General features: G+C 39.3%; 1 protein-coding gene across 5 annotated transcripts in view; it reads right to left on the bottom strand.

Annotated features, from left to right (window-relative positions):
* Window positions 1–16,269, bottom strand: part of FAF1 (Fas associated factor 1) — a 518,996-nt gene that overhangs the window by 257,265 nt on the left and 245,462 nt on the right. For all 5 annotated transcript variants that reach the window (XM_077993853.1, XM_077993852.1, XM_077993856.1 and 2 more), the window contains 1 exon segment: window positions 2,753–2,858. In XM_077993853.1, coding sequence (XP_077849979.1) covers window positions 2,753–2,858 — 106 coding nt within the window.

Below are 16,269 nucleotides of genomic sequence, written 5' to 3'. Positions count from 1 at the left end.
CAGGAACTTTTGTGTATTGAACATTTTTTCCTTTCCTTCAATTATATTAGTCAGGATTTATTCTTGGACCTATTAATACTGAAAAGAAATTCCTGAAACTGGTGAGATAGATTAATTTACAATTTAGCACATATGGTATCATTAAGCTTTCACATTAATAAAAAACAAATACTAGCATTATAAAATAAAACTACAAAATTGTTTCATAATTATATTTTTATCTTGATAAAATCAAACTAAATTTCCAATCATGCAACAAGAAAAAATGTACATACTTAAGTGTCACTGTGGATTGAATAGCTGTAGATAAGAACACCTTGTCCTTCACCTGAAACTACCCCCTCCATCACAGGTGTTCCACAAGTTGAAGCAGAAAAGTCACAGAACTAGGCCCAGAGAAGTCCCACATCCTTTATCTAAGTTGTACAGAATAAAACAGCCTATGTGTACCTGTCTACTCACAGAGAAGCAAGTGACATAAGTAGCAACTGCATTTATTTGTTCTGGGCAAACTAGCATTTAAAAATATTATTTTAAATTTACTTAAAGGGAAAAAAAGGAAAAAGGAGAAGAAACCAAATTCTTGACAAGAAATACATAAGAATATCTGTCTTGGCAAAAATATTTCTGGAACATTTTAAAAATGACATAAAAATGGTATAAAAATGATTTACTGTTTTTAAGTCCTTGAAGCTTAAGATATATTTGATAATCTAAATAGCAGGCCACGGAGAACAGTTTCAGCCAACTGTGGCACACAATGGCACATTTACAGAATTTTAAATATTTCTTTTAATAATTGATGTAGTCATTTTGAATCATTCTGCATAGGATATCAGGTGTGAGCAGATTGCATTAACGCTGCTTAAACATTTCAACTTGTCAGTATGGCCAACTCGATTTCGGAAATATTTGCAGTATTTTCCCATCGAAACAGTAATAAAGGCAAAATAAATATATGCCACTACTTTATAATCACCGAACATTAATGAATATTTTATGTCTTTTTAAATCTCCCTGTTTAATTTAAAAGGGTGAAATTAAGTCTCCTCTCTGCAATATGCCAATTATCTGTAAATCAAACAATAACTTGGCCATTATGCTCCTTTTTGTTAATATAAGAGAAGCTAATTTGAAAACACTGAATGGCATTTTTAGGCTATCTGCTGAATAGTCCTTTCTGCCCTCTTGTGGGAGAAAGCTGAAACACACTCAAATAACAGAAACTGGGGGTGGGGGGTTGAGAGGGTGGCAGCAAAATTATGGCTAGAAAATTCAACCCCAAAGGAAAAAAAAGCAAACTATATTTATTCATCACGCATTATACTATTCTTCAATTTTCAAGTCAGCAATAAAATGAATTTACCTCTGATCTTTCTTTTGTTGGTTAAACTGAAGTTATTTTAAATCTAAATTTCCTTGTTTCATTATATTCACATACACAATTTAGATTTTACTATCCTGTAAAATTTCAGATGCTATAATAACTCGGAGGTGGAGCCACAGCAAAACATTATTTCTACCAGAAAAACACAAATGATTCTTTAAGGAATTAAGTTTCTTAATTTAGAGAATAAAATACTCATTATGGAGGTTGAAAATGAAATTACAATTTATACATATTTAAAATCCTGAAAAAAATCAAATAACGCAAACCTATGATTCAGTTTAGGAATCAGATCAGAAAAAAATTTTAAAGACTTTAGTTTCTAGTCAATAAACTATTCAAGTAATCAATAAAGAAAATAAACCAAAAGCAATGAGTTATTCATGTCAAATTCAGAAGCTGAAATTCATTAACACAATATAAAAAAGGAAACCATTAATAGTCTACAGAAACAGTTCATATATTTCTGAAAGAAAACACTAGGGTGAAAACTTATTCTTTCACAATGACATTAAGTGATTATTTTAAGCAATGTAGTCTAAGGAAAAAATTATAAAATAATCCAAGATTAAGCATGATTAATTCTCTTCAGAAAAAATTAGTAGACAAATGACTGTTGCTTTCATAATTTATAAGGTGTAATACAACATAGTCATCATTTCAATGTTTCTAAACATAAGTCCTGTCATAGCTTTAAATATTCCCCCCACCCTCCATGGAGATAAATTGTTAGCTTTTAGGTGGGTGGGGCCCAAGGCATACCAAGAAGGTACCTCTTCTCTCTTGGGGGAGGTTCTCTTTTGAAACAGTGGCCCTGGTTGGTCGTGCTGAAGAAAATATTGACACTATAAATAGACCCTTCTCATATTCTAAGCTAAAAGATAGTCTCCAACAGCATCTTAGGAATACTGCCCAAGGGCAGGATTGAGCTGCTTAAGAAAAGTTCCCTCAAATTCCTTTTAGAAACAGGCAGAGTACACAGTATAAATAATTATTTGAGAGCATCCTTTCAAATAAAATATAAGCATCCTCCAAAATGAATGTTGTCAACAGTTTCCTAAGTAGTATTTCTAATAATGACTATAAAACCATGAAATATATTACGTAATAATCAGTTATTTTTAAGAAGCGTTTCAAGTTGATGAGTTTAAAAATTATCAAGAGTTCCCATTTACATCTTTCTTTCTAGGTCAAGTCATTTAGTGTATCTACAGTAATCATTGATGCTCCAGTTAATTAAAATTTAAGAACCCAATAATGAAACATAAAGAGAATTTCCAACCAGAACAGATAAGCCCTCTTTAACAGGGTCAACATTAGCTATAATGAGCTACCTTTATTTCTTAGCTGTGAGACATAACTCACCTCTTGAATAGTACTGCTTCCTGAGAAGTTCAGGTTGTACTCCCGCTGGACTTCTCGGTGGGTGATGATCAGCATGAAGTTTTGATTTAATGACTCCTGCAGGGCACTGAAAGGGTTGAAAGAAAAACAAGGAACTTAGAGATGAACAAGTTCTAGCTTGCTTTACAGCTAGCTGCAAAAACCCCAGGAGTACCCTAACCTCCACACAGGCATGTCCGGGCCCAATGTTATCATATTTTCAGCTCCTAAAGGCAAGAGAAGACACTGAGAACAACCAAGGGGAGCTAACCTGTTAACTCTTTCTCTACCAAGGTGTTTTTAAATTTCAAGTCTAAATGCCTTGTATACTTAAGAATTTTCTACAAGTCATATATGCTAATTCATAATATCTGCATATGTATCTCCTCCAACAAAACTGTCAATTATATCAACTCCAAATATGCTACTAAAATGTATATTCAAAGACTCTGCTTCAATTCCAAGTGAAATAGCTGTTCTAGAATAACAGAAGTATGAAGCTATTGTTTATATTCATGAATGTTGTATAATATAATATGATTTCAGTCAAAATTCAGAAAATATTGAAATCTACAGAACTTTACTTGCTATGTAAAAATTCATTCAAAATAATTGTGCTTTCACTTAGGACTCAGTAATACACAGAACTTAGAAACTGGAAAAATCATAGCAACATTTTGTAAAGTCCATAACAAAGTTCCAAAATTTAGAAACGTATCAGAACCATGAAGAGTATATGAAATTAGTGACAAAAAATAAGAAATATAAGTCATGGTTCTATTTTTTTCTCCTCCTGAAACTGTCAATTATATCAAATTCCAAATATGCTACTAAAATGTATACACAAAGATTCTGGTTTAATTACAAGTGAAATAGCTGTTATGGAATAATAGAAGTATTAAAGTAATATTAAATGAGTATTAAATATTAGAAACATTATTTTCATCACTATTGAAAATAAAGACCTATCACTAGTATGCCTGAATAATTTCTACTGCCTGTCTCAAGTGTAATTTTGCCATGCCTATGGTACCAGGAAAATATTTTGGGTGTGCTCCATGGTTTTAGCCTTCAACTTTCCTCCTTTGCTCATCTGTAACTATGTGATGAATACACAGACAACATAAAGATTAGAATTAGACAGATAGGCCGGGTGCGGTGGCTCACGCCTATTATCCCAGCACTTTGGGAGGCCGAGGCCGGCGGATCATGAGGTCAGGAGATGGAGACCATCCTGGCTAACAAGGTGAAACCCCATCTCTACTAAAACTGCAAAAAATTAGCCGGGCATGGTGGCAGGCGCCTGTAGTCCCAGCTGAGGCAGGAGAATGGCGTGAACCCGGGAGGCGGAGCTTGCAGTGAGCTGAGATTGTGCCACTGCACTCCAGCCTGGGTGACAGAGCAAGACTCTATCTCAAACAAAAAAAAAAAAAAGAAGAAGAATTAGGCAGATACTCTGTCTGCCCTATTGTCTTCCATAGCATTCACAGCTTATAGACAATACCTAGCAAGCACCAACATACATATCATGAAATATTACTAATCAAAATAAAAGGAAATCATACCCAACTAAAATAGAATTTCTTGAAGCAAGGACCTTTGTCATTATATCCTTAGAAATTAAGCATAATGGGCTGGGCGCACTGGCGCACGCCTGTAATCCCAGCACTTTGGGAAGCTGAGGCGGGTGGATTGCCTGGACTCAGGAGTTCGAGACCACCCTGGGCAACATGGTGAAACCTCGTCTCTACTAAAATACAAAAAAAATTTAGCTGGGCGTCATGCTGGGCTCCTGTAGTCCCAGCTACTTGGGAGGCTGAGGCAGGAGAATCACTTGAACCCAGAAGGCGGAGGTTGTAGTGAGCTGAGATGGCACCACTGCACTCCAGCCTGGGTAACAGAGGGAGACTCTGTCTTAAAAAAAAAAAAAAAAGAAAGAAAAGAAAGAAATTAAGCATAATGTGTGACACACTGCAGATAAATATTTACTGAATATTGAATGAATTGTGAATTTCTAGAAGGCAAGAGTCTTATTCATCTTTGTATCTCACATGGAAATGTTGCCTTCTGGAAAACTACCATGGGAGTTTAAACTTGATGACTTGCATTGTTCCAGGTGCTAAGGAGCTGCATGCACCACCACGCCCAGCTAATTTTTGCATTTTTAGTAGAGATGAGGTTTCACCATGTTGATCAGACTGGTCTTGAACTCCTGACCTCATGATCCGCCCACCTCAGACTCACAAAGTGCTGGGATTACAGGTGTGAGCCACAGTGCCTGGCCCGCCCCTGAAACATTTTATAATGGGAACTGGTAAGATATGACTTACATTTACATTTATATAAGATTATTCTGGCTGCTCTGGCTACAGAGAGCAAAGACTGGAGGTAGGGAAAGCAGACAGGAGGCTGGTTCAGGAAAGAAGCGATAGTAGCTTGGACTAAGGTGGTAGAGGCAGAGATGAAAAGTTGTCAAGTTCAGAATATATTTTAGAGGTGGAAGTCAGACCACTTACTGAGGGAGTGTGAGAGAAAAACATAACCCCAAGGTTTCTGGCCTAAGTAAATAGGAGAATGGAATTACATTTAACAAGAAAAAGTGGAATAGTGGCAGGTGAGGTGGAGAAATTGAGAGCGAAGTTTTCGTTCAAAATTTGAGATGTCTACTGAGATGTTTTGAGATGTCTATTACACAGTAAAAAGAAAATGTCATGTACAGTTGAATATAAGACTCAAAGATCAAGTAAGAGAGCCCAGAGCAGGCGAGTCAGTAGCATGTAGTCAGTTTTTAGGCTTCGTGGCCAAAATAAATTACCTAGAAAAATAAGTGACACAGAGAAAAGAGAGGCCTAGATGGAACCCTAGGGCATTTCAGTCATTTGAAATCAAGCAGAGGAGAATGAGTCAGTTTAAAGGAGATTGACAAATCTTTTTATCAAAGGAGAGAAAAGAAAAATCAAGAAAGTCTAGTATAAGGGAGCCAAAAGAAATAACTGTTTCAAATAGGAGGGCGGGATCAATTATGCCAAATGCTGCTGAGACATTAAAGGTGGGAAGGGCAGAAAAATGACCACGTTCAGGAGGCAGCAAAAAGCTCAATGTGAAGGCTGTGTGAGAGAAGTCTACTGGGAAATGAGGCTCAAACAACAGATGGTGTCAATGATCAATATATACATGCTGAATGAATTTGGAGACAGAAGTGGTGAGTAATGGAAAGACTTCTTGAGGTCTGAAGGCCTTTCCAAGGTAGATCTATCGTAACTATTCTTCAAAACTGGTTTTTTCTCTAGAGCTTGTCTGACATCCCCTCATGTCAAAAACATGCTCACTACAATCTTTGTTCATATTGTTCTTATCCTCCTTTCCATTGCTCCCTTCCAAATACTGCACAGCTTTTAGATCACCTTTCAGGACTCTACTTGGGTTTACTAATGACCTTCTCTTCTCCTCTGAATTCCTGTATCACATACTTTATCGTCTTGTACAGTTTGCTTTGTTTCATGTGTGGTTACCCTGAATTCTAGACTATATGTTTTTATCATAACTGATTACTTATCAGTATATCCCTTGGAAAGTAGCACACTAGAAGGTGATTCAATTCAACTGTATAAAGATTCAAGAAATACTTCTGCATATTCTGAACTGCATACAAAGAACTACTGATTATCATTTTTTTAAGCCTACCTGAGGTTTCATTTTACTCACAAAATTATACTTCTGAAAGGTTAACTGCCCCTGGTCATCAAGCTACAAAGAGGTAGAACTAATTGTCCCTGATCATCAAGCTATAAAGAGGTGGACCCCAGTCCCTAACCTATATTTGATTACATGTTCTTCAAACCTGAGCATCCTATCTCCCAAAAGGCTAGGCTGCTTGGGCGATACAAGGTGAACAAGACTCCTGTCTGCTAGAAGTTTACCACTCATTCATTCATATAATTATTTGATTCCTATTATCTGTAATAATACAGGAATAAAAGAAATCACTGACCTCAGAGAGGTTCAAAAAGATGTTAAGATTGTGGAGAAGGGAGAATGCTTTAAAGTACTATCAAGAAAAATGGATAATAATTTGATAAGTAGATACAGAGGATGATTTCAGACATAGAACAGTGCAGAAATGAAGATGGGGGAATATTAAGAAACGTGTAGAAAGCAATGAGGAAGAAGTGTAAGGAGATGTGAAGAAAGGTTTGTGAGAGAGAAAACCTTAACAATATTAAAGACCTCCATTATGGAGGGCCTCCAAATGCTAGGCTAAGGAGCTCAGAGTTCCAGAAGTCTGGAGGATTATTATATAGATTTTCTTTTACCTTTACATAAGAATCTATGCATACGTTTAATATTTTGAGTGCCTGCCTCTGCAATTCCTTAGATATGTTCCTTGATCTTGACTGGCAGACGTGTGTAATAACTTTGCAAACAGGTTTGCCAGGACCAGTTTTACCGCCAGACTACTTTAGAACACAAATTTTGTCTAGTTCTACAATTCCTGGATAGCTGTGGAAGAGGGTAAGCTGGCAAGGACAATATTTATGGCTTTAAACTGCTTTGGAGTCATAAAGCCAGATCTGAATCCCTGATTCACTACTTGCTAGTTCTTTGACCTCGACAAGTCATTCATTCTTTCTTCCCCCAAAACATTCATTCTTTCAACCGTATTTATTGAGTGTCTACCATATAAAATACTCTATTTTTGGCATTTAACTACTCTGCAAATTCTTAGAAGAGGATGATAATCCTTCATTCACAGAATTATGAGTATAATATTTAAAAAGTCTTTTTTTTTTGAGATGGAGTCTCGCTCTGTCACCCAGGCTGGAGTGCAGTGGCACGACCTCGGCTCACTGAAACCTCTGCCTCCCGGGTTCAAGTGATTCTCCTGCCCCAGCCTCCTGAGAAGCTGGGATTATAGGTGCGTGCCACCATGCCCGGCTAATTTTTTGTATTTTTAGTAGAGAAGGGGTTTCACCATGTTAGCCAGGATGGTCTCAATTTCCTGACCTCGTGATCCACCGTCTCGGCCTCCCAAAGTGGTGAGATTAGAGGCATGAGCCACCGCGCCTGGCCAAGTGAGTTTTTTTGTTTTGTTTTGTTTTGTTTTTTTGAGACGGCGTCTCGCTCTGTTGCCCAGGCTGGAGTGCGGTGGCACGATCTTGGCTCACTGCAACCTCCACCTCCCAGGTTCAAGCAGTTCTCCTGCCTCAGCCTCCCGAGTAGCTGGGATTACAGGCGCGCACCACCACATCCAGTTAATTTTTATATTTTTAGTAGAGACAGGGTTTCACCATGGTGGTCAGGGTGATCTTGAACTCCTGACCTCGTGATCTGCCCGCCTCGGCCTCCCAAAGTGCTAGGATTAGAGGCGTGAGCCACCACACCCGGCCAAGTGGGAATTTTTTTTTTAATTATTATTATTATACTTTAAGTTCTAGGGTACATGTGCATAACGTGCAGGTTTGTTACATATGTATACTTGTGCCACGTTGGTGTGCTGCACCCATCAACTCGTCAGCACCCATCAACTCGTCATTTACATCAGGTATAACTCCCATTGCAATCCCTCCCCGCTCCCCCCTCCCGATGATAGGCCCCAGTGTGTGATGTTCCCCTTCCCGAGTCCAAGTGATCTCATTGTTCAGTTCCCACCTATGAGTGAGAACATGCGGTGTTTGGTTTTCTGTTCTTGTGATAGGTTGCTAAGAATGATGGTTTCCAGCTGCATCCATGTCCCTACGAAGGACACAAACTCATCCTTTTTTATGGCTGCATAGTCTTCCATGGTGTATATGTGCCACATTTTCTTAATCCAGTCTCCAAGTGGGAATTTTTATTGCACATAAGTTATAAGGTGAGCTATTACAACTTACTGAAAATAGAACACTTTTGAAGGGTACTCATACTTTAAAATCTTACAGTGATAATGAAACATCAGCAAAAGGATCTACAGTGCTTTCGTAGCAGTTACTTTTCATGTTTTAGTTCTATCCCCTGGCAGGAGTTCATACAGAGTAAAACCTTGTTTTGATCACTAAACATAACTGTATATTGTACCTAAAGTTATCCAGACTGACTTTTTTCTTATTTTCTTTCTTTTTTTTTTTTCTTTGAGATGGAGTCTCGCTCTGTCACCCAGGCTGGAGTGCAACGGCACGATCTTGGCTCACTGCAACCTCTACCCCCTGGGTTCAAGCGATTCTCCTGCCTCAGCCTCCTGAGTAGCTGCTACAGGCACACACCACCACGTCCGGCTAATTTTTGTATTTTTAGTAGAGACAAGGTTTCACTATATCGGTCAGGCTGGTCTTGAACTCCTGACCTCGTGATCTGCCCGCCTCAGCCTCCCAAAGTGCTGGGATTATAGGCATGAACCACCACACTCGGCCTGTTCTTTTTTACAGAGGTCTTGCTTGGGGCTGATTCTACCACATTCATGCTCCTTTTGAGTACAGTTTGTTTGGAGGAGTCAGATAAGGGTATTATCTTTAAACTTAGACTCTAGCCTGATCCATTCACTTAGCCATTAATAATAATGACTAACACTTAACAAGTGCTACCACATACCAGGCATTAGGAGATTCATACCATTATGAAGTTATTATCATAATTTCCATTTTACAGATGAAACTGATGTTAAGTTACTTGCTTAATTACTGTCATACAAAACAGTACCAATGACCGAGGTCTAACTTCAGGCGTTACACTCTTATGATTGGACCTCCGGGTATCAAGGAAGTGAACACAGTAAGATCACACGTCTGCCTTTATTGAGTCTACTCAGAGATGGGCAAATAAGCAAACTTGCAATTCACATAAGTACCCCTGTGCTTCTAATACCGATTTTCCTAAGGTGCTATGGAAACACAGAATAACAACTAAATTAGATCAGTAATGCTTTCCACAGAAACTGGCATGTGAACTGCTTAAGTTTTGTTTTGTGATGACTCTAAGGAGAGGAGGTAGTGGGGAAGGCTGTAAGAAATATGCCATGGTTGCCGTGCTTGCTAGCTCACACCTGTAATCTTAGCACTTTGGGACGCAGAGGTGGGTGGATCCCTTGAGGCCAGGAATTTGAGACCAGCCTAGCCAACATGGCGAAACCCTGTCTCTACTGAAAACACAAAAATTAGCCAGGCATGGTGGCACACGCCTCTAATCCCAGCTACTCAGGAGGCTGAGACATGAGAATTGCTTGAATCCGGGAGGCAGAGGTTGCAGTGAGCCGAAATCGTACCACTGCACTCCAGCCTGGGCAACAGAGACTCTGTTGCAAAAGAAAAAATAATGCCATGGTAATCTGTATAATCTGCAAAGACTTTTTCGCTAAAATGTTATCTAGGCAAACTGATCCTAGCTTCTAAAGCTAACTATGAGTTGAGTCCTTAGCTGCAGCATCCAGGAGCAATTTTCTCTCACACAGTGCCCCCTAATTTAGGTTGGTTATGCTAGTTAGCCACGGTTAAGCCACCTTGGAGCAGTCTTTTACCTTCAAGTTGGGGGGTGCTGTGGCACACGCCTGTAATCTCAACACTTTGGGAGGCCAAGGTGGGTGAATCGCTTGAACCCAGGAGTTCTAGATTAGCCTGGGCCAACAAGGTAAAACCCAGACTCTACAAAAAATACAAAAATTAGCCCGGCATGGTGGCACACGCCTGTAGTCCCAGCTACAGGAGGCTGAGGTGGGAGGACCTCTTGAGGATGGAAGGGGGAGGTTGCAGTGAGCTGAGATCACTCCAGCCTGAGTGACAGAGCCAGACCCTATCTCAAAAAAAAGAAAAAAGTTTATGCTGCTTCAACTTTTGATCTTCAGGGTCAAAAGGATGAGTATTAACCAAAGAAATAATGAAACAGTAAGATATAATGAAACAGTTTAAAAAAAAAACAAAACAGTATGTTTTCTTTTTCTTTGAGACAGTCTCTCACTCTGTCACCCAGGCTGGAGTGCAGTGGCGTTGCACTGCAACCTCCGCTTCCCGGGTTCAAGCGATTCTCCTGCCTCAACCTCCCTAGTAGCTGGGACTACAGGCATGTGCCACCATGCCTGGCTAATTTTTGTATTTTTACTAAAGATGGGGTTTCACTATGTTGGCCAGGCTGGTCTCGAACTCCTGACCTCAGGTGATCTGCCCACTTCGGCCTCCCAAAGTGCTGGGATTATAGGCATAAACCATTGCGTCTGGCCAAAAAACTGCATGTTTTCTTTTCAATTAGAGGGAGAAGAAAAGATATAAGCAAATGTAGAATCTTTTTTAAAAAAAAACAAAGACGAAGTCTTGCTATGTTGACCAGGCTAGTCTTCTCCTGGCTTCAAGTGATCCTCCTGCTGCAGCCTCCTGAGTAGTTGAGATTACAACCATAAGCCACTGCATCCACTGCATCTGGCAAATGTAGAAACTTTTTTTTTTGAGATGTAGTCTTGCTCTGTCGCCCAGGCTAGAATGCAGTGGCACGATTTCGGCTCACTGTAACCTCTGCCTCCTGGGTTCAAGCGATTCTCCTGCTTCAGTCTCCCTAGTAGCTGGGTTTACAGGCACCTACCACCGTGCCCAGCTAATTTTTTTGTATTTTTCGTAGAGATGGGGTTTCACCATCTTGGCCAGGCTGGTCTCGAATTCCTGACCTCGTGATCCACCACGCCTGGCCCGATGTGGAAATTTTTTAAAAGCAGTTTGAATTTTAACTCAATGCAAGAAATGGTTTTGACAGACCATATAGTCATTCTCTCCTCACTCGTTTAAATTTTTTTTTCTCCATTATGATTTTTTTTTCAATTGAAATATTTGCATTATCTTCGCCTGGGTGTCATGGCTCATGCCTATAATCCTACAACTTTGGGAGGCTAAGGTGGGTGGATTACTTGAGGTCAGAAGTTCAAAACCAGCCTGGCCAACACAGTGAAACCCTGTCTCTACTAAAATTAGAAAAAAAAAAAAAATTAGCTAGGTGTGGTGGCGGACACCTGTAATCCCAGCTACGCGGGAGGCTGAGGCAGGAGAATCTCTTGAACCTGGAAGGCAGAGGTTGCAGTAAGCCAAGATCGTGCCACTGCACTCCAGCCTGGGCGGCAAGGTGAGACTCTGTCTCAAACAAACAAACAAAACAAAACAAAACAAAACAAAACAAACAAAAAAACCTCCACATCTTCACGAACCCTCGGACGCTGGAGCTGGATATCAGCTTTTTAGCCAGCTTTTGTAGTAACTGCCTTTGACCTATTCAAGAAGGAAAGTGGGTATGGAGTCCCAGCCACTCAAGAGACTGGATATCCCCCAAGAATAGCTTGGGTTAACAGCTATGGACCCTTGGAAGATGAATCAAATTCTTCTCCTCACTGGTTTTTCTTCGCAAATTCATTTGCTCTTATTTTTCTAATAACTCTAAACTCTGTCTATTTTCCATGTTCTCAGAGTCCCTGGGCAGACAGACACAGCTTGATTTCAGAGCGGACGTAGGCCAAGAAACCATGGCATTGAGTGTCCTGAGTCCAGACAAATGATATTTATATACACATCCAAATTTGAAGAGAAAATGTATTTCTTTAGGTTTCAAACACCGTAACAGAAATAACACAAAAATAACCTGTTGCAAAGTTCACATATATATATATATATATAATCAACAAGGACACAATTTGGTTTCTACAAACAGAAAAATACTATTAAAACTGACAGTTCTTCCTCTACCCTCAGATATAGACTGAAGTTAATGTTTAAAATATAATCAGAATTATGTACTTCATCCCTGGGGGCTCCAGTGCTATTTGTAACAAAATAAAATGAAAGTTAACATTATTAAACACTTCGTATGCAAAATGCTAGACATTTACACATACATCACCTTATAATTTTTCCAGGCTGTTTCTTAATTTTAAAAGTGAAGGTGGCAGGGTGGGAGCCAGGCACAGAGCTGTGTGCCTGTAATCCCAGCTACTTAGGAGGCTGAGACAGGAGAACTGCTTGAGCTCAGGAGTTTGAGACCAGCCTGGGCAACATAGAAAGGCCCTGTCTCAAAACAAACAAACAAATAAATAAATAAATAAATCTGGCATGGGGGGTAGGGAGAAGTAGCATGTAACAGAAGATACTATAAAAATATAGACAGATAACCACTTTGAAATTCTCAGTACCATTACTAAGCATTAACACCTATGCCATTAACAGTTCTAGAAGTCTTTTTAGTAAAACTTCTTTTCTCTACTCTCTTCGTTGTCCACAAGTCTTATGCTTCCAATGCTCTTTCATTAGCAGAATGTCCATCTAGCTATGCCTGGGGAGTTCCCATTCCAATTTAACTACGAATATTTATCAGGAACAGAGAGGTTACCTGTAAAATACCAGTCTTCTAATGAGTACCAATGTAATTTTAATTCACTAGTTTAGTTTATACATTTTACATACTCCTCCACATTTTTTAAAAAGGGGGAAAATCAGGTATAGCAAATTTTAAAACATAGGCCCTAATAAATTTGAAAGTCTAGCACAGGTATTTATTTATATATGAACATACAAAGCCAATATATTATTAGCTTACATATGTCAAGTATTGATGAAATCAGCAACAACACAAAGAAAATAAATATAACACTCTTTACTGTCTTGACTGAGTTTATATCTCATTCAGAGAGTACTTCTGCAATCCATATATGAGAAAGCACAGGGTTATTTTAATACACATAGTAATTTTTCAAGGTGAACTTAAGGTTGCATTATGTTAGTAAAACAATCCACTTTATTAATTCCTGATGAAGATGAGGAATGACTTCCTCCTGCCAACCAGCAGCAGGCCCATTTCACAGGGTACAACAGTAGTAGGCAAACTGTCTTGAACCAACAATAATCATAGTAATTTAAGGATTTTCTCTCTAGGAATTCCTTGAATCAAGAACTCCCTCTTAAAGTCTTTAGTAGAGAGAAGAATTGGCTAAACTAACCCATAGCCCACCTATTAATACATTAATAGTACTAGGGGAAGCACTCACTATTATAAAGTATACATCAAAATTAAACAACTAGACTAGGAAAGATAAATTCATACTGAGAGGTGAAGCCAGCTGGACTTCCTGGGTTGAGTGGGGAGTTGGAGAACTTTTCTGTCTAGCTAGAGGATTATAAAATGCACCAATCAGCGCTCTGTGTCTAGCTAGCGGATTGTAAATGCAGCAATCAGCCCTCTGTAAAACCACACCAATCAGAGCTCTGTGTCTAGCTAAAGGATTGTAAATGCACCAATCAGCACTCTGTAAATATAAGCGCACCAATCAGCGCTCCGTGTCTAGCTAAAGGATTGTAAATGCACCACTCTGTAAAAACGCACCTATCAGTGCTCTGGGTCTAGCTAAAGGATTATAAATGCACCAATCAGTGCTCTGGGTCTAGCTAAAGGATTGTAAATGCACCAATCAGTGCTCCATGTCTAGCTAAAGGATTGTAAATGCACCACTCAGCACTCTGTAAAATGAACCAATCAGCAGGATGTGGGCGGGGACAAATAAAGGAATAAAAGCTGGCCACCCCAGCCAGCAGTGGTAACCCACTTGGGTCCCCTTCCACGCCGTGGAAGCTTTGTTCTTTCGCTTCCACATTAAATCTTGCTGCTGCTCACTCTTTGGGTCCACACCACTATTAAGAGCTGTAACACTTGCTGCAAAGGTCCGCAGCTTCATTCTTGAAGTCGCGAGACCACAAACCCACTGGAAGGCAGAAACTCCGGACACATCTGAAGGAATAAACTCCAGACACACCATCTTTAAGAGCTGTAACACTCACTGGGAAGGCCCACGGCTTCATTCTTGAAGTCAGTAAGACCAAGAACCCACTGGAAGGAACCAATTCTGGACACAATACTTGGGCTTCAGGGCTGCTATGAACTGAATGTTTGTATACTTTCCAAAATCCATACATTGAAGCCCTAACTCCCAATGTGATGATATTTGGATATGGGGTCTTTGGGAGGTAATCAGGTTTAGGTGAGGTCATAAGAGTAGGGCCTTCATGATGGGATTAGTGTTCTTATAAGAAGAGAAAGACAGATAAGAGTTTTCTCTCTCTTTCTGCCTTGGGAAGACACAATGAGAAGGTGACAAAGCCAGGATGAGGGACTGATTTTGTCAGCACCATGGTCTTGGACTTTTGACATTCACAAATAAAGGGCTATTGTTTAAGCCACCCAGTAAACAGTATCTTGTTATGGCAGCCCAAGGTGACTAATATAAAGGCTTTTAGGGCCTCTGTATTCATAGTACTCAAGTAAACAGCTGCCATGAGTTCAACACAGGCTTCTAATGTACAAATCCAAATTGAAATCTCACTCACTAAAATCCCATTTAATAGGATATCACAGAAAGCAATACACTTTTGTCAAAACTCGTATAACTCAGAGACACTTAAGACCTGGCTGGGAGTGATGGCTCATGCCTATAATCCCAGTACTTTGTGAGGCTGAGGTGGGAGGATGACTTGAGGCCAGGAGTTCAAAACCAGCCTGGACAACATAGCAAGACCTCATATCTGTAAAACAATTTTTAAAACAATTGTACATTTACTGTATATGAATTATAACTCCATGAAAACATTAACCATAAAAAAATGCCTGAATAATCGAATAGTGACTATTTTGCAGTTACATAGGCCCTATACTTTTAACTTCAAAAATACAATCTTTTTTTTTTTTGTTTTAGACATAGTCGCGCTCTGTCGCCCAGGCTGGAGTGCAATGGCATGGTCTCAGCTCACTGCAACCTCTGCCTCCCGAGTTCAAGCAATTCTCCTGCCTCAGCCTCCCGAGCAGCTGGGATTACAGGAGCCCGAGTAGCTGGGATTAACACGCTCACTAAATTTTTGTATTTTTAGTAGAGACAGAGTTTCACCATGTTGACCAGGCTGGTCTCGAACTCCTGACCTCGTGATCCACCTGCCTCAGCCTCCCAAAGTGTTGGGATTACAGGCGTGAGCCACCGTGCCTGGCCGTGATCCACTTTTAGTCAGTGTAAATGGGAACCATGGACTTGCTGCATCAAGTATAGCAAATAACATATGTCCACTGACACATATGAGCTGTCAGCAGTGAAATTATACTTCTCAAATCAGTGCTGTGTGTGCTGTTAAGATGAATAAAGTACTAACATCAATACAGTGATTGAAATCTCATTTCATTCCTGCTATGTGCATATGTTCTTTTCTTGCACTGTGTATTTTAAACAAAAATAATTTAAAATTGGCTTGTAAGGTTCATTTTCACTAGATTTTATTTTTTAAATATGGCCTGATAGTGAAGCAAGAACAAAGACTTTACTTCAGATTACTGTGATTATTTAATTATAAAAATGTAAGTAATAATTTTAAAATGTAGTATTGAATTTTTCATTAATACTTTATCATTTATCTTTCCAAACGCCCTAACATTTTTTTCTCTCTCTTGTCTCTTTAGGAATATTTTGTGATCTACAATATTATTTTTATCTCTTTAGCTACATCAAGATTTTAAATTAAAAAGCGTGACAC

Source organism: Macaca mulatta, chromosome 1, assembly GCF_049350105.2.
Source record: "Macaca mulatta isolate MMU2019108-1 chromosome 1, T2T-MMU8v2.0, whole genome shotgun sequence".
Taxonomy (NCBI): Eukaryota; Metazoa; Chordata; class Mammalia; order Primates; family Cercopithecidae; genus Macaca; species Macaca mulatta.
The sequence above is the reverse complement of the archived record's forward strand: the minus strand, read 5'-3'. Positions and strand labels throughout refer to the sequence as shown.